At 44.2% G+C, this 26,832-nt stretch overlaps 1 protein-coding gene across 5 annotated transcripts in view; it reads right to left on the minus strand.

Moving 5' to 3' along the window:
* Nucleotides 1-26,832, minus strand: part of DOCK11 (dedicator of cytokinesis 11) — a 185,504-nt gene that overhangs the window by 134,419 nt on the left and 24,253 nt on the right. For all 5 annotated transcript variants that reach the window (XR_003606828.2, XM_028087762.2, XM_028087761.2 and 2 more), the window contains exons 2-6: nucleotides 3,981-4,097; nucleotides 3,810-3,899; nucleotides 3,308-3,390; nucleotides 2,000-2,069; nucleotides 1,283-1,378 (exon numbers count right to left, since the gene is read on the minus strand). Coding sequence is in view for 4 of the 5 variants with exons in the window: in XM_028087762.2 (XP_027943563.1) it covers nucleotides 1,283-1,378; nucleotides 2,000-2,069; nucleotides 3,308-3,390; nucleotides 3,810-3,899; nucleotides 3,981-4,097 (456 nt within the window). In the remaining variant the exon portion in view is untranslated. The remainder of the gene's footprint in view (nucleotides 1-1,282; nucleotides 1,379-1,999; nucleotides 2,070-3,307; nucleotides 3,391-3,809; nucleotides 3,900-3,980; nucleotides 4,098-26,832) is intronic.

A 26,832-nucleotide genomic window follows, 5' to 3' on the forward strand; every position in this document is an offset into this window, starting at 1 on the left:
CCACGGGCTAAAGCCCACGGTTAAGTGCAGGAGACACACAGGAAGTACCCTACGACTTGGATTCATTATTCTCAGGACTTGGAAATGAAAGTGAGAACCGGACATAGCCACTCAATGGAAAGCAGCAGGCAAAATATTAAATTAAGATAAAATTGGAGTCTTCTCTTGATAGACACCCGTGGTTTCTGCTTGCAGACTATGTGAAAGATAGAATGACCTTCAAAACTTAATGGAAGTGTGAATCATCCTCGGCAAACCACATGATCTTATATTGGGTATCTGCAAGAACAGTTATATTTGATATGAGAGCACACTCTGTTTTTCTGCTCAGAATCTTCAAGTAGCTTGTTAGTTTTCCCTTTGGATTTTAACGGCTCTTCGCAGCCCCTGGAACAAAAGTCAACTTCATGCCCAAGGCATTAGAGACCCTGCGCCATTCCCCCTCTCTCTCTCTGTCTCTACCTTTATCTCCTACAAACCCCGTACACAAACTCACTATTCCGCCCAAACTACAAAACTCAGTAATTCTCGGATGGTGCTAAGGCTATACAGCTTTGTACAGTAGTAAATTTGGTATGTTTCTGGGATCTCATCTGGAGACCACTGGAGGCCAGGGACCTCATCTTAGACACCCATAGATTTCCCCTCAGTGCCCAGCACGGAATACTCACCTAATTAATAGTTGCTAAATAAATGGACTACCTTATCCTTCTATTCATTACATCCATCTCCACATAGGAATAGGAACCTGTGATGCCCTTTTGTTTCAATGTCATTACCTTCATTTAACTGACAGCCTCCTTCCTGACGTTTTTTTAATTTTTAATTGAAGTATAGTTGAATGACAGCCTCCTTTTTAAACTTCCTGATTCAGAATAATTACGTTTCTTTAAAAAGTTACACTTCTAAATTATCCTGAGGTTGCAGAGTTTTTAAATTCTATACATCTGTGAGAATCCTCTCAGTAATGATTTTTTTTTTTTTTTTTTTTTGGCTAGGGCTCACTGTAAACATTTTTTTAAAAATTTTTTTATTTATTTGAGGGAGAGAGAGCATAAGCAGAGGAAGGGGCAGAGGGAGAGGGAGAAGCAGGCTCCCCACTGAGCAGGGAGCCCGATGCGGGGCTCGATCCCAGGACCCTGGGATCGTGACCTGAGTCGAAGGCAGACGCCCAACTGACTGAGCCACCCAGGCATCCCTGTAAACATTTTTTTAAAGAAATATTTTTTCCACACAGGTTACTCATGACAATATCCGAAATAATATAATAACTACTTCTTACCTTCATGGTGACCGTGATGGTGCTATTTACATTTGCTTTATGCAACCAGCCTTGTTTTATGACACCACCCTTCTGAGAACATAGCGAAGAGGAATCCTGAAATAGGGCAAAAAGCATCAGTGAAACAGCCAGCCATCTAATCAAACTTTTGGGGGACACGAACTAGGCCCTGCCCCATTTTCTAATTAAAGCACTAAGCCGCCCCCCCACAAAGATGCCTGACGAAACTTGAAATTGTTAACTAGGGAAAGAAAGGCTCTGTCCCATGCACACAGCAGGTACTCAGTAGTTACTGAATCTTATGGGCTGTCTTCTGAGAGAGTCTTCTGCATTAAGTAAAACGTCAAACTGTACCTCAAAATGTCACAGACATCCAGGCCATCTGTCCCAAGAGGGATCCATGACGCAGGGGGTTCACAGATGACTCACCATGGCCACATGCCCAGCGCGGGGAAAACCAGCCCCACAAGTGTCTCCCACAGGTGGGAAAACATGTTTATATACAAATCACAGCCCATTTCGCTTGATTTTTCCTAAACTCCATTTGGAAATGCAACAGGTTTTTTTTTTTTTTTTTTAATTCTTAAAAAACACTCATTAGCTTGAAAGCCGGCCACTGATCACTCGAAAACCATTCTGTCCCTCATCTTTTCTCAAGGAAATCTCTGGCAGCAGAAGCGACCGTGAGGACACCAGCGCCGTGGCTCCCACTTTTACCTCGTCTTTCTCACAGTCCTCGTCAATCTCAAATACGTGACTGGGAATCTTTTCTGGTCGCAGAGATTTGCTGAAAACGCAAGAGAATTATCTCAGATACTGAAGAGAACAGACAAAAAAATAAATAAATAAAAGCAAGATGAGTAGACTTTTTTACAACCAAGATAAATGCCAAGACACGAGGAGGGTAAACTCTTTTCTCCTTTCCAAACTCAGAGTTGCCCCTCTGAGTAAACTTACAGTACCTTTTATATAAGGACGCCCACACGTGCAGCCTGTGGTGAAGCTATAACTAAGCGCAAATACTAAGTCAGGGAGGGCAGAACTGCCAGAGAATGTGGGCCAGAGTTGTGAGAGGTGGCAGAAGCTTATCTTTCCTCAGAAGGGAAAGCAACACAGTGTAATTCTGGCTCTTCCATTGGTCTGCTGTATGAACTTGGACCGGTCATCCATCTTGGGATTCAAGTTTAAAGCATGTCTTTAGGACTCTTCTCTTCTAGTGAAGTGTTTTGAAAACTACAAGAGGCTACACAATGTCTTATTTCTCGAAAACATTTCCCAGATGATAGCCTATGAGGTTAGTAGGACTACAGATGGGGAAAGGGAGAACAGGGAGGCTCAGAGAGATTGAGTGACTGGCCCAAGGTCATCCAGCCAGTAAGTGGCAGAAATAAGATTTGAACCTCAACAAATAAGATTTGAACTGGCTCCCGGACCAGTGTGCTCGCAGCAGTTTGTCAACTCAACTGAAAGAGATGTGCTTTTGTCAAGGGATGTCTGGGGTCATCGAATTGAACCGAGTGCCTTCTAGCATTTTCTTTTTTTCTTTAAGATTTTATTTATTTGAGAGAGAGAGAGAAAGAGAGAACATGAGCAGGGGGAGGGGCAAAGGGAGAAGCAGACTCCCCGTCGAGCAGGGAGCCCGAGGTGGGGCTCGATCCCAGGAACCCGGGATCATGACCTGAGCTGAAGGCAGACGCTTAACTGCCTGAGCCACCCAGGCGCCCCCCTCCTAGCATTTTCATTGATACCACTGGAAAGTGCTCACTACATTATCCAGAACTAAAAGATTTTATGGTCAATATAGATGCATCAAAGCCAAAAAGCAAACTCCTACATTTTGGAAAGAATTTCAATGAGCAAAGTGAAAACATATTCAATTGTCCAAAATACATTTACTAAACAAGCCAGTTGCTTAAGGCCTTGCTTTATTATAAATTATCACTGAGAAGCTTCATAAGTGGTTAGAAAAAGGTAAAACATCGGGTAACTCTCCTCTCAAAGGTTTCCCTTGAATTCTACACTTACCATGGCAACATTCGAAAGTCTCCAGAGAAGTCTTCATACTTGTAGTTTACCACATGCCAATCTGTGCTATAGGTTTTAATACACTGAAAGAAAATAGGAATCTTTAATTTGAAACATCACACAAGTATACGTATATCCAGTTTTTTAAAGTCTGGTAAAGGAAGCTGACAGACTTTTAAAAATCATTTGGAAAATGTTGGTACTGGGATCATCCATTGGGGATTAACATGGTCTCCCTAAACCAACTGGCAGCAAAAAATCCCAATTCATACACACTTTGGAACACTCTAACTCCAAGTTCAGAGAGTAGTCAAATCCATAAGAGAGAAACTAAGAACCCATGCTATTTGTCACAGTAGTTAAGCTGTCTCCTCTCTACCACATCATCTAGACTTGTCGCGGAGGTCCGCTAAGTTACAGTCATTTTATTTCCCGTCTACGCTAAAGGAAGAATATTTTTTTGAACATAATAACGTTCCCCGGTGGCCTTTGAGGGTCTTACCTCTTTGACAAACAAACTTTGGGCCCTTTTCTCAGCATCTTCTGGTACAGTGGACTGCACTGTTCTGCGCTGACGACTTATCACCGAGATCTAGAAGACAAGGAACAGTCTTGCCATAAGACTAGCCTGGAAAGTGAATGTTTTCCTTTAAAGCAGTGCTTGTGAACTCACAGAGATATCTTCCATTGGAAACATAAGCAGGTCTCTGAGGGGGTCGCTGTAAATCTGGGTTTTCCTTTGGGTGATGACATTCTCATAGTCCAGGGGCTCAACAATTTTGGTCTTTTCCTTAATAAGAGACAAAAACAAAGTTAATACGGTCAAACTCATAAGATATAAATTCCTGTCCGTGTGCGAAAGACACCTTATTTCACTAAGGAAAGGACTGTTGACGGCAGTGAGCACTTGGGACACTTTCACAAGAGAAACATCCTCCATAACTAGAAGCGCAGACGCCCAACACATACAAATACACACACAGATCTCTCCGCTAAAGCCAAGAGTTCTAGAGAGTTAGCCCTGTGCCCTGCTTTGCCATGTACCTTCCAAAAATGTAAGGTAAAACAAAAAGTGGTCTATTTGGAAGCCTGTCAGTTGATTTTTAGAGAATTGGCTCTGTTCACTGGGTAACTGAAGATGAGAAAGTATCGACATTCGTGTGCCTGGTGCAGGCAGAGCCTGGGCAAACATGGGTGCTGGAGCTGCTCGATCCACTGGGCAGGGCGTGAAAGGGTGTGGTCCTAGGTGACGAAGTCAGGGGATCTCTGACAGACTGCGGGGTGACCTAGCCACTGAGAGTAGGGCCCCAGCCTGAGGCTAAGGTTACAAGGAGCAAGGTCGGCGTCTGAGAAATCCAGGATATGATTTATTAATAAGAGTAACAAGAGTGGGGGTGCCTGGATGGCTCAGTTGGTTGGGCAACTGCCTTCGGCTCAGGTCATGATCCTGGAGTCCCGGGATCAAGTCCCACATCAGGCTCCCTGCTGAGCAGGGAGTCTGCTTCTCCCTCTGACCCTCTTCCCTCTCGTGCTCTCTCTCAAATAAATAAATAAAATCTTAAAAAAAAAAAAGAGTAACAAGAGTGGGCATTTAGCAAGCCCTTTCTGTATGCTAGACACTGTGGCAAGTGCTTTCTCTAGATTTTCTCACTTAATACTCATAACCGCCCTAGGAAATAGGCTTGATCTGGGGCGCCTGACTGGCTCAGTCCATAGAGCGAGAATGAATGAATGAATGAATGAATGAATGAATAGAAATAGGCTTAATCTTTGTCACCATTTGACAGATGAGGAAACTGCACTCAACTCAACACTAAGTAACTTGTCTGCCTTCGGAGCTAGAATTCAAACCTAGGTCTGTGACTACAAAGGCTCAGCCCTTTCCACCTCACGTATCGTGTTCTCCCCCTCAGAAATACCCAAAGCTACGAATGTGCAAGACGTTGAACTTGGAAGAGGATCCCACCACCTACCTTCCTATCATTTTTTTCTTCACTGAACTTATCACCATGTGATATAACAGCTACTTTACCTCTCTTCCTCCCTGAGGGCGGAGATTTCCCTTTATTTGTTCACTGTTATAACTCCAGCACCTACAACAGCACTTGGCACATGGTGGGCATCCAATCATTAATTGCTGGATAAACTCTGAGATATTCAGATTCAACCGGAGCTATGTTCCAACACACTACTCCAGACCAAGGTGGGTGTGTATATTAATGCTTCCTAATAACAGTATTTTACTAAATCAAATGAAAATTACTTAAAATTTTTATTAAAAAAACAACATAAAGAACACTTAAAAGATACACTGAAACTTAGTATCATAATGGAATCAGAATTACATTTGCATACACAGTACTTGAGGCAGTCTCCGGTATAGCGTACCCACACAATCCTTTGCGAACAGGTTTTTTTAAGTTTTTATTTAAATTCCAGTTAGGTAACATACAGTGTAATATTAAGCTTCAGGTGTGCAACACTTCCATACCTGGTACTCATCATAAGTGATGCCCCCCTAATCCCCATCCCCTTTCCCCCACTCCCCACCCACCTCCCCTCCGTGTGTTCTCTAGAGTTAAGAGTCTATGTCTTGGTTTGTGCGTCTCTCTCTTTTTTCCCCCTTGGCTCGACTGTTTTGTTTCTTAAATTCCACATGTGAGTGAAATCATATGGTATTTGTCTTTCTCTGACTTATTTCGCTTAGCATAATACTCTCTAGCTCCATCCATATGGTTGCAAATGGCAAGCTTTCATTCTTTTTGATGGCTGAGTAATATTCCATTGTGTACATAGACCCCCATCTTCTTTATCCATTCATCTGTCGATGGACACTTAGCCTGCTTCCACGATTTGGCTATTGTAGATAATGCTGCTATAAACGAGAACAGTTTTTATACATGGTTCACAATTAAGTCACAGCTATATCCCAGTTCCATATCTGAAGAGCATCTCAGAGTTTGCTCTCTAAGATTACTTAGAAAGATTAAACCACTCTAACCAATCAACATCAGTATTCAACAAATCTAAAAGACCCTAAAAAAACAGTATGGAAGTTCTTCATGAAACTAAAAATGGAACTACCATATGATCCAGCAATCCCACTTCTGGGTATATAGCCAAAGAAAACAAAACCAGTCCCTCAAAGAGATATCTGCACTCCCATGTTAATAGCAATGTTATTCACAAAAGCCAAGATATAGAAAAAAAAATTAAGTGTCTCTCAACAGACGAATGGATAAAGAAAATGTGGTCTGTACGTATACTGAAATACTGTTCAACCATCAGAAAGAAGGACATCCTGCCATTTGCAACAACATGGATGAACCTGGAGGGCATTAAAGTGAAATAAGCCAGACAGAGAAAGACAAAAACCGCATGATATCATGGATAAAGATCTCTCTCTCTCTCTCTCTCTCTCTCTCTCTCTCACACACACACACACACACACACACACACACACACACAGGAATATTAGCCATTAAAAAAAGAATGAAATCTTGCCACTTGCCACAACATGGATGCATCTAGGGTATATGATACTAAGTGAAATAAGTCACAGAAAGGCAAATACTATATGATTTCACTTACATGTGCAATCTAAAACACAAAAACAGGGACGCCTGGGTGGCTCAGGCGGTTGAGCGCCTGCCTTCGGCTCAGGTCATGATCCCGGGGTCCTGGGATCGAGCCCCACATCGGGCTCCCTGCTCGGTCGGGAGCCTGCTTCTCCCTCTGCCTCTGCCTGCCACTCCCCCTGCTTCTGCTCTCTCTCTCTGACAAATAAATAAAATCTTAAAATAAATAAATAACAAAACAAAAACAAACTCATAAATACAGAGAACAAACTGTGGTTGCCAGAGGGGAGGAAGGAGGAGGGTGGGTAAAATCGCTGAAGGGGAATAAGAGGTACAGACTTCCAGTTATAAAATAAGTCAAGGGCACGTAAATTACAGCACAGGGAATAGAGTCACTGCTGTGGTAATAACTTTGTCTCATAACAGATGGTAACTACACTTACCAAGGTGAGCATTTCCTAATGTATATAAATGTCAAAACACTATGTTGTACACCTGAAACTAATATGTTGTATGTCAACTATACTTCAATTAAACAACAACAACAAAAAACAACCAAAAAACCTCCCACTGGGGGACAGGGCCAGAAAAGAGGACAAAGACTTGATAATTGTTGCAGCTGAAGACGGGGGATGAGTACCTGGATTTTCATGTACTCTTCTGACCAAAAAAAAAAAAAAAATACTGTATGGTATCATTTATATGTGAAATCTAAAAAAAGTAGAGTGGTGCTTGCTGGGCTGGGAGATGAGGGAAATGCAGAGAGACTGGTCAAAAGGTACAAACGGCAGTTATAAGATGAGTAAGTTCTGGAGATCCAATGCACAACATGGTGACTGTAGTTACTGATTCTGTGTTGTGTACTTGAAATTTACTAAGACAACAGAGCTTAAGCATTCTCATCAAAAAAATAAAGCATGCGAGGTGATAAATGTATTCATTAACTTGACTGATAGCCATTTCACAATGTATACATATATTAAATTATCACAGTGTACACTTTAAATATGTACAATTTTCATTTTTCAATTATACCTCAATAAACCTTGCGGCGGGGGGGGGGGGGGGGAGGAGGAGGAGAGCCTAAGACGATATACTTCATTTCAAGTCTTAAATTTGAATTTGTAGACCCATAAGATCAAATCCAGCTGATCATGCCCTATCATGTCTGTGAATACTAGTGCAAAATGAGTTGAAACAGAAGAAACAATTCCTATTTGGGGAACTCAGAGGTTTTCTGATAGTAGAATTTGGGTCCCTTGTCCTATATCTACCGTGGTTTCATGGAGCCAGGTACAAGGAAACTGACTGCCTCTTCCGGTCTAACATTCTGAGTCTCTGATCAATTGCTCAGAGAAGGGAATAAAGCCCCATCTGAGAAGGCAAGCCTTAGGCACTGAAAATAATTTCTAAGTCTTGCTTTTGGTGCCAACTATCCTCTCAATACAGATTGCAAAAACAGTCCTCAAATTTCAAAGTTTAACCTGTTGAATTAGCATTTGTTAATCTCTCTGTACAATAATTTCAGAAGTACCTGCTCCAAGTAACTTTGAAAAAGAAAAAAAAACTCTTCCTTCAGCTTCCTAATGTAGTTGTCAAATTAATCTGGAAAAAGCGTTAGGTCCAAATGAATCACTTGTTTAAACGCACAGTAGAATATAAGCCTTCGAAAAAACAAACCCTCAGCTCTCCCTATGTTTTGAAGGCCCTATATTCATGTTCTAGAAAACAAGGTTTCACTTTTCATTTAAAGCTGACTAAACTAAGCATTCTGGGGGGCGCCTGGGTGGCTCAGTCGGTGAAGCTTCTGCCTTCGGCTCAGGTCATGATCCCAGGGTCCTGGGATCGAGCCCCACATCAGGCTCCCTGAGTCTGCTTCTTCCTCTCCCTCCACCCGCCGCTCCCCCTGCTCGTGCGTGCTCACTCTCTCTCTATCAAATAAATAAACATCTTTAAAAAAAATAACAAACTAAGCATTCTGGGTCTTCACTCCTACTTCCTTTCTCAGGGGTAGCTCGATTGTAGAAAAATTTGGGGTGGCTGTTCCGAGTCCCACAAAACGTACCCTAATGGCAGATCTAGGCCTGTAAATCAGGCTTCATCTGCTTCAGAAGAGAAAGAGGAAGGACTCACCCTCCCCCCACCCAGCCACCTCCAATCCCGGGCCTCACAGGCCTTAAAAGTACAGTTCAAACTGGACGTGGAGGAGAGACGCTACTTTAGGAATCAGCCCCCAAACAACCACACCCTAAGTTTCTCCTCCAGTAGAATTCAGTGGCAACTCTCTGGGCATCAGAGACAAGGAAAACCTTTGACGCTTAGAAATATCATGATTTCATGGTGGCTCTGCCCTGTGGTCTAGAACATATCCCTTGTCTAACTTTGCTATTCAGCTTTACCCCTGGATTATGAGACTCACAGGGTTTCCCTTAATAAAGCTTCCCTCACACACAAAAAGGGTCTCTCTCCCAGGTTCACAATTTTTCCTGCCTGCCACTTTGTGCCCTGACTGGCCAAGAGAAGGTGCTTTTTCCTAACTCAAGAAAACTGTGTGATAACAAACGGTACTTTATAAACATTCAAACAATAGCAAGGTCCCACTGGGTACCTCTGTACAGTTCTGTAGCAGCATTCAGTAAAAGGCAAAAGCTCTTCTACAATCTGGAGAGAAGCAAGCATATGTTTCTGCCTTCTCCTCGTAAGTAGTGACAGGAAAACCGTCAACCTAAATTTGGAAGCTACTCAGTTTTTTACCATAAAGAAAAAAAAAAAAAAAGCCCCAAACGGTTTGTCTTTGAACGTTCTTGTTCACGGATTCAGAAGCTCTCTTGAAATAACTTGCTAGTAACATCATTAATTTTTTATTTTATCGTTTCACTTGAAGATCACTTTGCAGTCTTCAGAAAACACTTTCAATATACACTCTACCTGCGTCTTACCACAACCTGCCAAATAGGCAAGGAAAACGCCATCATTTCGACTTCCTACATGAAGAAACAGGCTCAGAGGCTTGAGGAAGCTCAGCTGTCCGCATCTAGTAGTAGAACCAGCGTTCAAATCCAGGTATCCCAACTCCTGATTCTCTTTTTAGCGGTGTTTTCCAAACTCAACTTATTCACGTACAATCTTCAAGACTTTGGCATACCTTCTGCACTCTCATATACTTCGTATTTTTCTTCCAATCAAATCTCTTCTTCATTGAAATATATTAATTGAAACAGTAAACTGTATATCACCCCCCCATAAAGGAATATAAATCAGTATTTTTCTAATCTCTAATGAAATAAATGTACTTTTTTCCGGCGTGTTTTTTTTAAGTAAACTCTACCTGCAACGTGGGGCTCGAACTCACAACCCCAAGATTAAGAGTCGCATGCTCCACCAACTAAGCCAGTCAGGTGCCCCGCCAATAAAACAAAATTTAAAATAGCAATCTTTGTACCACGGGCTTGGGACACAGAACACTCTTCCAGGCTTACTTAGAACCGAATATAAATAGACTCCCACGCTATAAACCCTAAAACCGTGAAGAAATGGAGAGGGAAGAAATGAGGGGAAAAAAAGAGATGGCTTTTTGATTTCTAACACAAAGGGCAGAGATTGAAAAAGGAAATTCATCAGCACAGATACGGTTACAGTCTACTTGGTCCAAAGAGAGGAAACGGTGGATCCTAACTGGAAATCACTGACAGCAACAAATACATAGATTTTATGATTTTGTGGTGGTTCCTTCGCATCTGCTATACAAGAGGACTGATCTTCCATCATTTTAGCTGTACATGTATAATTATAAAACCATGCTTGTAATCCTAAAATATGTAAGTATGTATGCACATGTATATTTTCAACCATCCAAGCACTCATATTTTTTTAATTGAAGTGTAATTAACATACAACGTTCTATTAGTTTCAGGTGTACAACACAGTGATTCAACAATTCTATACATGGCTCAAGAGTTAGTCACCATCTGTCACCACACAATGTTACTACAATATTATGGACTATATTCCCTATGCTGTACCTTTGATCGCCAAGACTTATTTATTCCGTAACTGGAAGTGTGTACCTCTTACTCCCCTTTACCTGTTTCACCCATCCCCCCCACCTCCCCTCCGGCAACCATCAGTTTGTTCTCTGTAAACAAAACCACTCGTCTATTTAAAGGCTCACATTATGGGGCGCCTGGGTGGCTTAGTCGGTGAAGCGTCTGCCTTCGGCTCAGGTCATGATCCCAGGGTCCTGGGATCGAGCCCCGCATCTGCATCGGGCTCCCTGCTCGGCGGGAAGCCTGCTTCTCCCTCTCCCACTCCCCCTGCTTGTGTTCCCTCTCTCGCTGTGTCTCTCTCTGTCAAATAAATAAATAAAATCTTTAAAAACAAAAAAAGCCTATTTATATTATCATTAGAAACTTAACCAGGTAATTTCGACTGTACTTAAAAAGCAATAATGATCACATGATATTTCTCTGAAATCAGCCTGGCTTTTTTCTGCTTAGATATTACATCAAAGGTCATTAGTTTACTGGTAAATCTTTTACTTTAGAAACTAGTTCTCCTTAAGAATTCTAAGAATGTCTCGGGACGCCTGGGTGGCTCAGTCGGTTAAGCAGCTGCCTTCGGCCCAGGTCATGATCCCAGGGTCCTGGGATCGAGTCCTGCATCGGGTTCCCTGCTCAGCGGGGAGCCTGCTTCTCCCTCTCTCTCCCTCTGCTTGTGCTCTCTCTGTCAAATAAAATCTTAAGAAAAGAATTCTAAGAATGTCTCTTCTGCAAGTCTAAAGTGAACCCCGGCTTCACAGAATCCCTCCGGTAGCGCACGGCGAGGGAGACCACAAAGCAGGCGGCAAGGTTGGCAGCAGAGCAAGGGCTAATTCAAACACCTCTACCACCACAACCACCCCTCACTGCAGGGTAAGTTTCAGTGCAAGAGGGAGCATGGCAACGACTGGTTGAGGAAATAGAATGACTTAGCCCAAAAGTCAGAAGCCCATTTCCCCGGCATTATTATCAGACTACTGTTTCAATGGCATCAGACCATACTGTTGTTAAAAACAACAACAATCTTAGGAAAGAAGTAACATACGCCAAGAGAGGGGATCACATGCAGTGAGTCTCTCCTTCCTAGTGTTCCTCCCATCTCCCTCCCTCCGGCATGTCTCCAGACCCCCTCTCCAAGACACGCAGCTCCCCTTTGGTTTCAGACAGGTGTAGCAGAGTGTGGAGTGCGGGCTCCACGGAGAGTAACTTAAAATACCACCTGGCACTCAAAATGGCCACTGGGGGGTGTGCAACTTCCAGCAACGCTGAAAACAAAGTGAGTTTGCTCTGCGGCACCCCTCTCGAGTCCCTGCTGAGGGCCAGGCCCTGTGCCAGCACCTGGTGATGCAGAAATGAAAGCGAACCAGACCCTGCCCTTGACAAGTTCACTGTTTAATGGGGGAGGTAGATAGACCCAAGACGTTCAGGTGGATCCCAGACGCTATTGTAACTTCAACCCCACCTGGCATCCCTGCATCCGTCACACCCTCTGACAGCCACATCTTCCAACAAAGTGACCGTGCAAGTGTTTTTTGCACACTCAAGTGCACAAGCCTGTACATTCGCGTTCGTGTCAATCAGAAAAATTTCCCTGTATGGGTATATGTGGTCTCTGACCATTTCATCTTGTCTTCTACTTTTGTTGATAAACTGTAAGATCAGAGAGTAGGTAACTGTCAACAGTGGTGCATGAGGATGAAGAGAAGTGACAGATGCGCCACCACCGTAGACTAGGGATTTCGAGAGGGCCCCACAAGGCACTGAACAAAAGAACCCTATCGATAATAAACGTGTTCATAAGGCTCGAATAAAGAGTATTTGACTTTCTTATGACCTTCTCTTTTCCAAATCCCATGATTACCTTTCCCCAGTTCATTTCTGCCCCTCTTTCCCAAAAGGAACTCCCAAGGACCGAAGAAGCTTTGAATTAATAGAATCTGACCACGATGCTGGGGGAGGGATGGCCATCTTCCCAGTTAGTACAACCCAACTTGGCAAAACAGACATGAACATATTTTCATAAAGATTGTTTTTCAGGGCAAATCTTGGCACAAAAAAACTCACATACAAATTACATTCAAGACACCAACCTTTCTTAAAGTAAACAGCTAAGGGAAAACGGTTCTACTTTTCATGAGACCATCGCGTCATGCTTATTCCTAATCCACACCTTGGCTCGTGTGATTCCTCCGACGGCCCAACCTCCAGCCTCTCTCTTCAGCCTACAGCTCTGACGGTCTTTACCAACCACTTGTGGCATTTACTCACATATAGCACACAACTGCTTTGTGGGTGCTTTGCGTATTTGTCTCCTCAACAAGATCATAAACACCTGGGGCGGGAGGAACTGTGCCTTGTATGTTCTCTACCACTTACACTGAGCACGACCATATACCAAGTTTAGCCTTTTATATCCTGTTATCTCATTGGATTCTTTCCAAAACCCTGCAAGGGAGGGTCTTTTATTATGCCCATTTTACAGATGAGGAAACTGGGGCTCAGGCAGGTCCAGTGTCACACATTAGTGAGACAGGATACAAACCTATTATCCAATGGAGCCCAGAACAAGTCTTCTTTTTTTTAAGATTTTATTTATTTATTTGAGAGAGAGCACACAAGCAGGGGGAGAGGCAGAGGGGGAGGGAGAAGCAGCCTCCTCGCTTAGCAGGGAACCCATGTGGGGCTCGATCCCAGAACCTGCGATCATGACCTGAGCCCAAGGCAGACACTTCACCGACTGAGCCACCCAGGCGCCCCCAGAACCAGTCTTAACCATGACACACATAAACCTCTGTGCACCAAACTTAACAAAAACAAAACATTCCCCCACTACATGTCGCTTCCTCGGACAGACCTTGCATTTTAGGATTTGCCAAAGCTTACTCAAACTACCCTATCATTGTTAACAAAGTGAGATCGTGCCTTCTCATTGCCGATGATGCTGAGCATGACTGGCTTGGAGAGCTAGCAATGTAATTGGATAAGGAGTTTTGCATTTCTGAGCTGTTGCTTCCAATTAGCATTTGCCATCAATAAGTAGGAATTAGCACCTCGGGTCTTTTACTTCGGAGAAAGGCTTTGGCATGTTCGACTTCAAGAGAGTAAGAATCAAATTACCAAAACAACAACAACAACAACAACAACAACAACAGTAAGACATTGTCAAGGGACCGTATGTAATTCATCTGAGTATCCTCCACAGAACCTAGGAGAGAGCCGTGAGAACAAAGCCAGAAGCTTCTGTGGTTCGTGAAGGATAAGCAGCTGAATAATACAAAGAGACTGATCTTACGTGTATGCCTTCCAAGCCAAAATGGCAGCACACAAGAAAAGCTACCACTTTCAGAATGAATTTTCGGATCTCAGCTTTAATTTAGGAACAACTTACTGTCAAGTGAGATTTTAAAGGTATTTAAATCCAACAGAGAAAACACTGAGAACAAATAAAACTCATTTTTTTCTCCTCTTTAGAGTTTGTGCATAGGGAGGAAACCTTTTTATTTTCTGTACTTTTTTTAAGACTTTATTTTTAAGTAAGCTCAACACACAACACAGGGCTCGAACTTACAACCCGAGATCAAGTGCCGCCCTGTGCTCTACCCGCTGAGCCAGCCAGGCGCCCCAGGGAGGAAACCTTTTTAAATGTCAAATTACTTCCCTTTTCCAAGTCTATTTAGCTATTCATGTAAACTCAAGAACTATTTTTAAAAACCTACGAAGAATTTATATTTTTTAATAACGAAATAAACAGGTCTGTATATATACTATATGATTAGTTCACTCCGTTAACAAGTGTTTTTCATTACAGCCAACTCAAATATTATGCAAATCATCTAGATTATCTGTAAATGAATAAACAGAATTTCGATGAACTCTGTCCCCCCCCCCCCCATAGCTTCATTTTAACCTCTAATTATAACTTGACTCAACTGGCTGGCTGACAGGTAGGAAAACTGATTTGAATTCAATCACTCCTGACTTTCTGTGTTCACTTTGTGCTAATAAGCATGTAAATGACTCAAAGAGAAGACAAAAAGGTAAAAATGAAGAGAAAGGCTTGAATAAATTGAGAGAATGGCAAAGTACCTGTTTAAAACTAAAAGAATATTTTGTTTCTGTTCTTTAGCAAACCATTGTTGACACAAAAAGAAAAAGAGTGCCTTCATTGTACATAATAGCTTTCTAACAAATCAAAGAGTTTAACAAGCCCACATAGACACACAAAATTATTGCAGAAAAATCATTAATGCAAGGAGAAATTAGACTACCCTCATTCTCTGCCCATCAAATAATATAACCTGCCTTGGATCTTGGTGCCCACTGCAAACTTAAAACAAAACAAAAAAGAAATATCCTTGACTTTTTCCTGAGTTTCATAAACAGAACTATAACATACCTTGTATGCTTAAGCAGAACAAAATGTCAAGTGCATTGATGTTCTGTAGGTATGTCGATTTAGCCAGCTACATTACTTATGTTCAAAAACAATACAAAAACCGGGCACCTGGGTGGCTCAGCCGTTAAGCTTCTGCCTTCGGCTAGGGTCGTGATCCCAGGGTCCTGGGATCAAGCCCCGCATCGGGCTCCCTGCTCAGCAGGGAGTCTGCTTCTCCCTCTCCCACTCCCCCTGCTTGTGTTCCCTCTCTTGCTGTGTCTCTCTGTCAAATAAATAAAATCTTAAAAAAAAAAAAAACTAAAAATAATATATACAGGGGCACCTCGGTGGCTTAGTCAGTTAAGCATCGGACTCTTGGTTTCTGCTCAGGTTATGATCTCAGAGTCCTGAGATTGAGCCCCACTTGGGGCTCTGCACTCAGCAGGGAGTCTGCTTGAGATTCTCTCTCCCTCTGCCCCTCCCCCGTTCCAGTGTGTGCGCTTGCTCTAAAATAAATAAAATCTTAAAAAAAAAACAACAACAGGTCCTGTTTGTGTCATTCAACACAGCAAAGCAAGTCTATTTCGTTACAAAATCTCAGTCATCTATAAAGCAGCCACATATCATTTTTGACTCTGGATCTGGCCATTGGTCTACCCATCCCATTAATTTGCTCCTGATAATGGAGTAACGAAAATTGAGAGGCCCAATTCTGAAAAAACAACCTTGAAAGGGGGCAAAAATGCATCTTCCTTCAAATATTTTCATTTTCCATAATCGGTCATATTGGATCCATCCATTAACTGAAATTCTCTCTGCCATTTTGAACCTACCAGTATTTTCTGTCTATACCACTTTATGAGATAATATCTTCTAAAAGCTATTTCAGGTAAATAAAAGGATAGCTCCTTTGATTTTTCTTAAGGTTACATCTTTAAAATGTCAGGAGATGCCCCATTGCTTGGCATGATATTCCAGTACATGGTGACCCGATCCACGTTTATCCTATCTACCCACTTGGATAAAACGGGCACACCTTCTTTAACTAGGTTCTGCCTTTTGGTGAGGTGAGGAAGGAGTCTATAGATGGTTGCCAAAGCCCTAACGTCCTTAACATCCCCTGGGCAGACTGTCCTCAGTGTCCGGGCTACCATCACTCCCATGTTGCTTTAGCTGAGTGTAATCAAGCTCAGAACCTACTCTCCTATTAGTATGTTTCAGTCATGGGGCGCCTGGGTGGCTCAGCCGTTAAGCGTCTGCCTTCGGCTCAGGTCACGATCCCAGGGTCCTGGGATCGAGCCCCGCATCGGGCTCCCTGCTCGGCGGGCAGCCTGCTTCTCCCTCTCCCGCTCCCCCTGCTCGTGTTCCCTCTCTCGCTGTGTCTCTCTCTGTCAAATAAATAAATAAAATCTTTAAAAAAAATATGTTTCAGTTATTTCCCCAGCTCTTGAAATTCATCTCTCACTTTCCTGTCCACATTACCCAGCCTTATGGGATATCTCACTGCAGTATGGCTCCCAAAGCTTGGCCTCTCGCAACTCCTAGGAAAGGGTGTTAAGTCAACATCAGCATCCCTCAGGTAAACGTCCCTTTGATATTCAGCTTTTTTACACATCTTCCTCTAAAACAAACAAACAAACAAAACACCAGCCTGCCCTATATATAATCTTTGTTTCCTTCTTTAAACCAATGCCCTCCCTATGACAAACTCTGTCACCAGAGATATCATTTACAGTAAGAATCATAGGGGTTGACACCTATGAAAGGTTTTCTGAATGTCTTAAGTAAATAACCCTGAGGTGATAAAAAATATTCTAGAATTGATTGTGGTAATGGTCGCACATATCTGTGAATACACTAAAAGCCTTGGAATATACACTTTTTTTTTTGCCACTGCTGCTATTTTTTTGTAATTTTGTAGGTGTTTTTTTCCTATGTGTATTATGAATAGTTGTGAGCCATCATATGCATGGGATAGTTATTTCGTGTAAAATGTGTATCCCACGTTTTCACTTAACATTATTGCCTGAGCATTTTCCACATCACTTAAAATTATTGAAAAATACAATTTTCATAACTGCAAAATATTCAGTCCTGGATATTTACTACATCACACATGTAATTATTCAGCCATTGTTGGGCATTTACATTTTTAAAAAATTTGCTTATCGATAGTTCTTTTCCTTTTCTGTCACTTTTTTTTGAGTAGTTGACACACAATGATACGTTAGTTTCTGGTGTACAACATAGTGATTTGACAAGTTTATACATTATGTTATGCTCACTACAAGTGTAGCTCCCATCTGTCACCATATGACGCTATTACAACATCTTTGATTATATTCCCTATACTGTGCCATTTATTCCTGTGATTTATTCATTCCATAACTGGAAGCCTGTTATCTCCCACTCCCCTTCACCCATTTTGCCTGACCCCCATCCTGAAATACACACTTTAATGGGTGAGTTGTATGGTATGTGAATTACATCTCAACAAAGCCATTAAGAAAGCTAAAAGAGAGGGGTGCCTGGCTGGCTCAGTCCGTAGAGAGCATGCGGCTCTTGATCTCAGGGTTGTGAGTTCGAGCCCCATGTGGGGGGTGTGGAGCCTACTTAAAATAAAAAAAATAATAAAAAAATAAATAAAAAGCTAAAAGAGGAAAAAATAACATACCCAGTTTCACTTCCTTATACCTAAAAAATCTCTCCCAATATTTAGTAAGAGATGAGTTCCCAGTACACAAACATCATGTGGCTCCTCACTAGAATGGGTAGGCGTCAATGCCTGAGGATCCTATGCCCTAGTCATAGATTCCACTGACTGGCCTGTTACAAAAGTGAGGCTTGCTGCCCCGTCATTCCCTGAGGACTCTCCTGGAACTCTTTTTTGTTTTTTTTACATTTTATTTTTTTATTTGTCAGAGAAAGAGAGAGAAAGCACAAGCAGGGGGAGAGGCAGAGGGAGAAGCAGGCTCCCTGCTGAGCAAGGAGTCCAACCGGGGACCTGAGATCACGACCTGAGCCGAAGGCAGCCACCCAACCCACTGAGCCACCCAGGCGTCCCTCTTCTGGAACTCTTATTAACAGAAATACAAGACACACAGCTTAGTTCTACACCGTCACTGAGCATCAACCAGGGTCCAGACAGCGGGCTACAAAGCTCAGAAAACCGAGACAGGCAAGACAGGGGCCCTGTCTTTCAGGAACTCATGCGCTTGGGGGCAAGACGGTCCCACACGGAGTTAAAATACGATGGGGTTAAGGGCCAGGATGGGTGCCACAGGGTGCTGTGGGGATCCAGGTAAGGGAGAGATGAGCTCCACTGGGGAGGGGAGCTCAGAGAGGAGGCGGTGTGGGCGCTCAGCCTCCAGCACTGAATAAAAATGCCCATGGCAGACAAAATGAATAAAGGCGCCACAGGCAGAGAAGAGAGGGTAAGTAATAGCACGGAGGAATAAAAGCCTGTGTTCAGCGAGTTGGGGGGACACAGAATGGGGAGCGATGGCAGAGGTGAGCTGGAAAGGCACGTTTCTGAAGGGCCCTGTATGCCAAGGCAATGAGCCGGACTGTTTCCTGGTGTAGGTGAGGGGGAGCCGGAAGAGCTTTGAAGGAGGGGAATGACACGAACAGATGTTTTACTCATATTTATGCACTGAAAGCCAGAAGGTCAGCACTAATGGAAATTAATCCATAAAATGACAGCATAGGCTGAAAATTTGCCCCATTGTCTACATTTTCCAGGAGCAATACGCTGAATTATGGAAAACTACTCATTAGAGTTGCGTACAAAACTACCAAGGAAAAATAAAGTGAGGGCTCTGTGTATGTGAAGAGACTTTCCTTTAAAAAGAGAGAGAAATGCTTACATCTTCCTCATGTGACAGAGGTGAAATCAGCCTGAACATTTCATTTTGAAGAAAAAAGAAATCAGCTGCCAATTTGCACTTATTTTGTTTCCAACACCTTTACAATGGCTAGTCTGATCCAAAATGGTTAAACTTCGGATGAAACATAAGTTGGATCACAGCATTCCTTTGTTTAAAGGCCTTCAATGGCTTCACCGTAGCCTGCTGTTCAGCAAGGCTGTTTAGCAAGTAGTCAAACTGTTTAGCAAGGCTTCTAAGATCTGGCCTCCACCCCCAGCCTCCAACCAGGGTGGGCGAGTGTCCTAATAGGCCCTATTACCCCACCTCTGTTAATCCTGCCCCTCTGCCAGTCCCCCCCCCGACCCCACCCCAAGACTCCATGAAGCTGCCCATCTCTCTAGGCGAGGATGGCCACTCCCTCCTACCCAGTGCTACCCACCTCCTCAAACCTCCTCAAACCCAAAGCTAACACCTGTATTTCCTTCCCCACTAGTCCTATCTCAAGGTCCTAAGGGGCAGTGCCTGTCCATTTCCCCCCTTGTCTCTCTCCCCACTACAATTAAGCATCTGTGCTTCGTCTTTGTCTTAATCGCTGCTCTATCCCCGGCATCCCAAAAGTCTGTCTTGAATGGTTGAAGGAGCAAACCACAAATCCACTGGCCCTATCTCTCGGACCCTCAGCATTAAGCTTTTCTGCGTCTTCCAAGTTTTCCAGATGACCCCGGATCGCAATCTGCAAACTGCTCACTGAAATACACACATCTGAGTTGCTGTCCAAAGGGAGCCCTGCTACTGAACACTTCAACAACATGAATCATCGCTCAGTACTTTCTCTTTTGGTAAATGCACAGCGTCGTAGATGAACCAGGCACTCCTACCTGGACATATACAGGGTCAGGAGGGAGAACATCGTTTTGGCTGGGCATTCGAGTTAAACCTAGAAGTGGATGACTCAAGTTGAAGGCCATTTGTGCTGGTAACAGTGTCCCCGCTGCCGAACTTCCTCCTAAACAACCTCTCTCTCTCCATCTCCCCAGCCCGTGAGCTCCCATTCATTACTCTGCGGAGCTGAGTGTGCCCACCGGTATATTTGCGGGCTTCCCCCACCCCAGAACTAATCCAAAGTGCACGCATGCCCTGTCACACGTGCCCAGAAGCACTAGCAAGAAGCACTCCCCCACCCTCTTAACTAAGTGCCCGCATTCTGCGGTGCCAGCCCTCGGCCCATGCAAATGCCACCAGTGAGCCTTTAGCCTTAGAGCAGCTTTGTCGGGGCGCCTGGGTGGCTCAGTCGTTAGGTGTCTGCCTTCGGCTCGGGTCGTGATCCGGGGATCCTGGGACCGAGCCCCACATCGGGCTCCCTGCTCGGCGGGAAGCCTGCTTCTCCCTCTCCCACTCCCCCTGCTTGTGTTCCCTCTCTCGCTGTGTCTCTCTCTCTGTCAAATAAATAAACAAAATCTTTAAAAAAAAAAAAAAGCAACTGCCTTGTCCCCACAGACCTCTACCTACAGCAGGTGGCAGAACCACGGTCATGACAAAACTAGGTCCTTCCCAGGAAAGACTCTCTCGACCTTCTCCCCCAGTACATTCTTCAACTAGGCTAGCATAACCCTTGCCCATCCTCTCCATACGACAGCGCATTCCTGTCTTGCTTTCATTTTCGATTCAGCCTGGACCCCATGGCCAACAGCCCCCTCACTAACCCCTTGTCATTCCGGAAAAAAAACTGTCCAGGGCCACTCCCCAGCCCCGGATCAAACGCCCTGCTTCTTTTTTCTTTGCTGCTGCTGGAGAAAATCCTGACTGGGAGCTTAGGGACTTCATTTATAAGGATACAAATTCTCGGCTCAGCCGGGCTCTCAGCCCCACCCTCAAGGCTTTCACTTACTCCCTGTTGAGTTCCCTCCGACCTACACAAGAACAGGCAGGACACTTGAGGCTTCACAAAGGGAAATCCCCTCTCTCACACAGGGGCGTCTTGAGTGATTTGCATAGCCTGATGCAAGGGCTCTAGGACTGAAACAGATGTCCCCATGCTGATGCTAATCCGCATCTAACTCTACAGCATTCCACATTTACTTGGCAGCCAACCCCTACTTGGGTGCCGCTTTCTCTTTTCCTAAACAGCCTCCTAATCTGGGGTCTTAAGTGATCCTTGGACAGGACGGGAAACTCTGAAATTATATGGAAAACGCTAGATCCTTTTTTCTAGGAAAAAAAGGCTCCAAGCACTTTCCACAATCTCAAAGGAGTGTGTAACCCAAGAAAGGTGAAGATACACTGCCTTCCTAACTTCATATAAACAGGCTGCATGCGTGTTATAGAAGATTTGTTGGTTTGTGTCATTCTAAAGCAATGCATGTTCACTGAAGAATTTTTAATCCAAAAATAGAAAACAGAAAATAAAAGACCACCCACAGATGGCCACTGTCACTATTTTGATGCTCCTCTACCTCTTTTCTGTATTTTTCTCCTTCCAAATTGGAATCCCACTCCTCTTGATTTCTGATAGCTACGGTTTTCCAAATCACATAAGAGAAATCCCAGAGTATAGAGAATTGGGAAACAGTGTTCAAGAATCTCTTTCATTTCCAGGACACATCCACCCATAAGCCGTTTACTGAGCACCTGCTATGCGCACAACATTCTGCCCCAAAAGTCAGAGGTAAAGCCTGATCCCAGGTTCTCACACAAGGTGTTAAAAATTCTAGGGATTTCAATAGGCAATGTGAAGCTCCAGCCTTAAAGAGGGAACCCTTTATTGATTTTTATTTATTTATTTAGAGATGGGGTGCAGAGGGAGAGAGAGAATCTTAAGCAGGCTCCACACCCAGCACGGGGCTCCATCTCACAACCCTGAGATCATGACCTGAGCCAGAATCAAGTCAAACGCTTAACCGACTGAGCCATCCACGTGCCCCCAGAGAGCGAACCTTTTAAAATGACAGGACCTGTATCAACGGGGGGGGGGGGGGGGCGGGGGGGGCGGGGAGGCAGGCGGCAACAATGATAACAATGATGTAATTATAGAATTGATGAAATGCAACTAAACCATTCGAAGTCAGGGTTTTTTTTAAAACGACACTTTTCCCTTATGACCAAAATGCGGACTCTCATCTAATGATAAAAAGACATCCACGATGAAAATCAATACGTGTGAGGTGGGGGACGGCAGAGTAAAGGCCGGGATCATCTCACATGACTCAGGAACTCATTCCCTGTGTGTTGAGCAGGTAGGGAGTGTGGCCTCCTATGCTGGTGACTTTTCAAAGGCCCGCGCTGTTGGCATTTGTCATTCTGCTGTGTTTAAGGGGAAGATCGGTGTAATTACTTCCCCACCGCTGCTTACCTACTTCCCAACAAGATAATTCTGGCAAAACAGGATTACTGCTTTTCTCCTTTAATCTATAGGGAGAGGATGGGCCCCCTGAAAGGATTCTTGCCATTAAAGTCTATTCTCTCCAATGCCGTTTTCATCCCGCATTTAAATAACATCCCATTTTTGCACCAGGAAAGCGAATCAATCTCTTGGCAGAATTCAAAGCGGCATCCGGTGAAATGCTTAAAAGCTTTCTGTCTCCGTCACCCCCTCCCCCTTGCTAAGCCACCAGGCCTTTTCCTCTTTCCTGCGACCAGACCATCGTAAGCTTCAATCCAGGTCCAGGCCAGTGAGTTCCCTAGAACTCTGGAACACACTGGCTTTGCACGGTGGAAGCCGAAGCCTGGGGCCAGGTCAAAGGCTTGATCCTGTTCCCTTGTAAACACAACCTGGGAGCAGCCACTTTCCAGCCGTCTGCAAGGTGGTCATCGAGCAAACAGGCAGAGGAAGCCTCTGGCAAAGCCTCAGCATCTTCCAATCCCTCGGGGACCAGAGGCCAGAGTCCCCCCTTTGGAAGGCCCCGGGAGCAGTCGGCGGACAGAACCGCTGCGAGCAGATTAGAACCCTCACCGGTTCTTGTCTAAGGAGGCCTTGAACGGACGGCTAACCGTGACGCCGCTCTGGGGCTCGGTGTGGAGCAGGAGGGAAGAGCAAGGACTTTGAAGCCCTTTCTGTATGCTTTTCATAAAACTGTGGCCGGCAGCCAGACCTGCTGACCCGAGGCCCCCATGGCCTGGGAGCGATGCCTTCCTCTACCGGGAGGCCTTTTTCATGTCTTTTCCGTTTGTGGATTGCTTGAGGCCCTGAGATTTCGCCGGGGAAGCACTAGAGGTGTTACCGAACCCACCTGTACAGGAAGTGGCAGAAAGTGACTGTCATCTGTGCTGACAAGGAGAGAGTAAATACGGGCAAAGGAAAACATGAAAAATATAAGTAATCTGAGCGGGGGAATTACGGGCGATTTTTTTTTTCTTCTTTTTTCTTTTCTGTGTCCCCCCCCCACCACCACCACCATTTCTCCAGCACAAACAAGTATTGCTGTTATAATCCAAAAGCATATACTCAATTTTATACGTTGTTGTTGTTGGTTTTTTCCACTACGGTGACATAGACCTGACCCGATATTGACCACTTTAACCATCTTAAGGTGTACACTTCGGTGGTACCAAGCACATTCACGTTGTTATGCAAACATCACCACCGTTCATCTCTGAGTTTCTTCTTCTTTTTTTTTTAAGATTTTATTTATTTATTTGACAGAGAGAGACACAGTGAGAGAGGGAACACAAGCAGGGGAAGTGGGAGAGGGAGAAGCAGGTTTCCCGCCGAGCAGGGAGCCTGATGCGGGGCTCGATCCCAGGACCCTGGGATCACAACCCCAGCCGAAGGCAGACGCTTAACGACTGAGCCACCCAGGCGCCCCTCCCTGAGTTTTTTTCAGCGTCCCAAATGGAAACTCTGCACGCATTTAACAGGAACCCCTCCTTCCCACCCCCACCCCCACCCCCCCACCGCTGGTAACCGCTAATCTGCCTTCTGTCTCTTGTACCTGTTCAAGGTACTCCCTATACACAGAACCACACACCACTTGCCCTTTTGCGTCTGGCTTATTTCACTTAGCATGACGCTTTCAAGACTCATCTGTGTTGTAGCAGGTGTCCGAACTGCATTCCTTTAAAGGCTGAATAATATTCCATTGTACATATATACCAGGTTTTGGGTATCTGCGGAAGGACATCTGGGTTGTTTCTGTCTTTTGGCTATTGTGAAGAGCGCTGCTGGGAACACGGGCATGCAAGTACCTGTATGAGTTCCTGCTTTCGTTTCTTTTGGGGTATATACCTAGAAGTGGAATTGCTGAATCATATGGTAATTCTAAATTTAAGTTTTTGAGGAACTTGCCACACTGTGTTCCACAACGGCCGCACCATTTTCCATTCCCACCAGTGGTGCACTGGGGCTCCAATTTCTCCACATCTTCTCTAACACTTGTTATTAGGCTTTTTTCTTCATTTTTCATTTTTATTATTTTTTAAAGATTTATTTATTTATTTTAGAGAGCGAGCAAAAGGGGGGCAGAGGGAGAGGGAGAGAAGCAGACTCCCTGCCGAGCAGGGAGCCTGACACAGGGCTCAATTCCAGGACCCCGAGATCACAACCTGAGCCAAAATCAAGAGTCAGATGCCAAACTGACTGAGCCACTCAGGCGCCCCCATTTTGTTTTGTTTTTAGATAACAACCATCCTGATGGGTGTGAAGAGGTATCTTGCTATGGTTTTGATTTGCATTTACCCAATGCTTAGTGATGCTGAGCATCTTTTCCTATGCTTATTGGCCATTTGCCCCATCTTCTTTGGAGAAATGTTTATTAAAGTTCTCTGAGGTTTTTTAAATCATACATTCCGAGTATTAATCCTTTATCAGATATATGCTTAGCACATATTTTCTTCCATTCTGTCGGTTGCCTTTTCATTCTCCTGATGGCGTCCTCTGGTACACAAAAGTTTTTAATAAACTTTATTTTTTAAAGAATGTACAGATAAAATTTTTAGGGAGCAGGCAGACGGCCTAAAGTGTAGATAAAAGGAAGTGAATCCTTATACCTCTTTTTAGACATCCCTGGGCGGGTAGAGGAACATGAACTGAGATCTTCTCAATGAGGTAACGACTCATAATTCCTCCCCCAACATGGCTCCTCCCTGGGCAGCTAATGCTGTAGGCCACTTGTATGCTAGGGAGTCATGGAAAGGGCGCTCAGGCCGGGTGTGGTAGGTGAGCCCAGGGCGGGGGTGGGGGTGGGGGGGGACAGCGGAATCCCGTAGACTTTTAAGGTTCCCCAGTTCTGCCCAGCAGGCATCTCATATGCTATCTTCCCGCGGGCTGGTTCTGGACAACATACACTCAAACTTCCAAACTTCTCACCCGGAAGCTAAACACGCAGAGTTGTCACTACTAAATGAAACTGAACGTTTAAGTCATCATGGTGAAAAATGACATCCAAGATCAGTTCCATCCTGAAGAATCATACTCTCCAGAAGTGATTCCCAGTGTTTGTCAATTGCACGCATGGCCTTTCTTGGGTCTCTGCCCTTTGTTTCTTTGCCCTCTCCCCCCTGCCCCCCAACTCCCACCAGCAAACTGGGGCTTCTAAACAACTATTGGTCACGTGGGAATTTATTTTGCAAGTATTCTGAAGTATAATCAATTTGTACAGGCAATGGGAAGAAGCAACACATACTCATTTTCTTCTAGAATGGCCCTGAAACCATACTCAAATCCCCTGAAATGGCTGTGCTTCAGCAGCTTCTGGGAATAAATTAACTCTAAATTTCAGGACTGTTCAGAGGCTGAACTGCTGACTATCTTCAGACTAAAGGTTAGAAACCCTGTGTGGGTCCTGCCTGTAAATTGCTATTTCCTGCTCTACAAAGTAAGTATTTGCTATCAAAGGCATTCTCAACTCTCCATCACTGATCTAGATCACTACTTTTTTCCTAAGCGGACTAATAGTCTGAAACCTTTCCTTTAACTAGGAAACATACCTCAAACCCCAGGGCGGGGGAGAGCATGAACTGAGTAGTGCACATGCATTCACTGAGCAAAGAATCAAGTCCGAAGGGTATCTACAGGAAGGCCTTCACCTAGACATTCCAAAACAGCTGGTTGAGAAATTTGTGTCACAGGGCGCCTGGCTGGCTCAGTGGTTAGAGCATGTGACTCCTGGTCTCAGGGTTGAGTTCGAGCCCCACGTTGGGTATAGAGATTACCTAAAAAATAAAATCTTTAAAAAGAAAAAAATAGGGGCACCTGGGTAGGGTAGCTCAATTGGTTGAGCATCCGACTCCCGATTTCAGCTCAGGTCATGATCTTGGGGCCATGCGGCTGTGGGGTCATGGAATCAAACCCGCACATCCGGCTCTGTGCTCAGCACAGAATCTACTTGAGTGTCTCTCCCTCTGCCCCTCCCCCTGCTTGTACGCGTACGTGTTCTCTCTTACTCTCTCTCTCTCTCAAATAAATAAATCTTTAAAAATAAAATAGACTGGGGGCGCCTGGGTGGCTCAGTCATTAAGCGTCTGCCTTCGGCTCAGGTCATGATCCCAGGGTCCTGGGATCGAGCCCTGCATCGGGCTCCCTGCTCCGCGGGGAGCCTGCTTCTCCCTCTCCTGCTCCCCCTGCTTGTGTTCCCTCTTTCGCTGTGTTTCTCTCTGTCAAATAAATAAATAAAATCTTTAAAAAAAATGATAAATAAAAATAAAAATAAAATAGACGGAAATAAGAATAACAAGA

The sequence above is a fragment of the Eumetopias jubatus genome, unplaced genomic scaffold (assembly GCF_037043125.1).
Source record: "Eumetopias jubatus isolate StellerSeaLion01/CBP00866 unplaced genomic scaffold, mEumJub1_p1.0 scaffold_11, whole genome shotgun sequence".
Classification (NCBI taxonomy): Eukaryota; Metazoa; Chordata; class Mammalia; order Carnivora; family Otariidae; genus Eumetopias; species Eumetopias jubatus.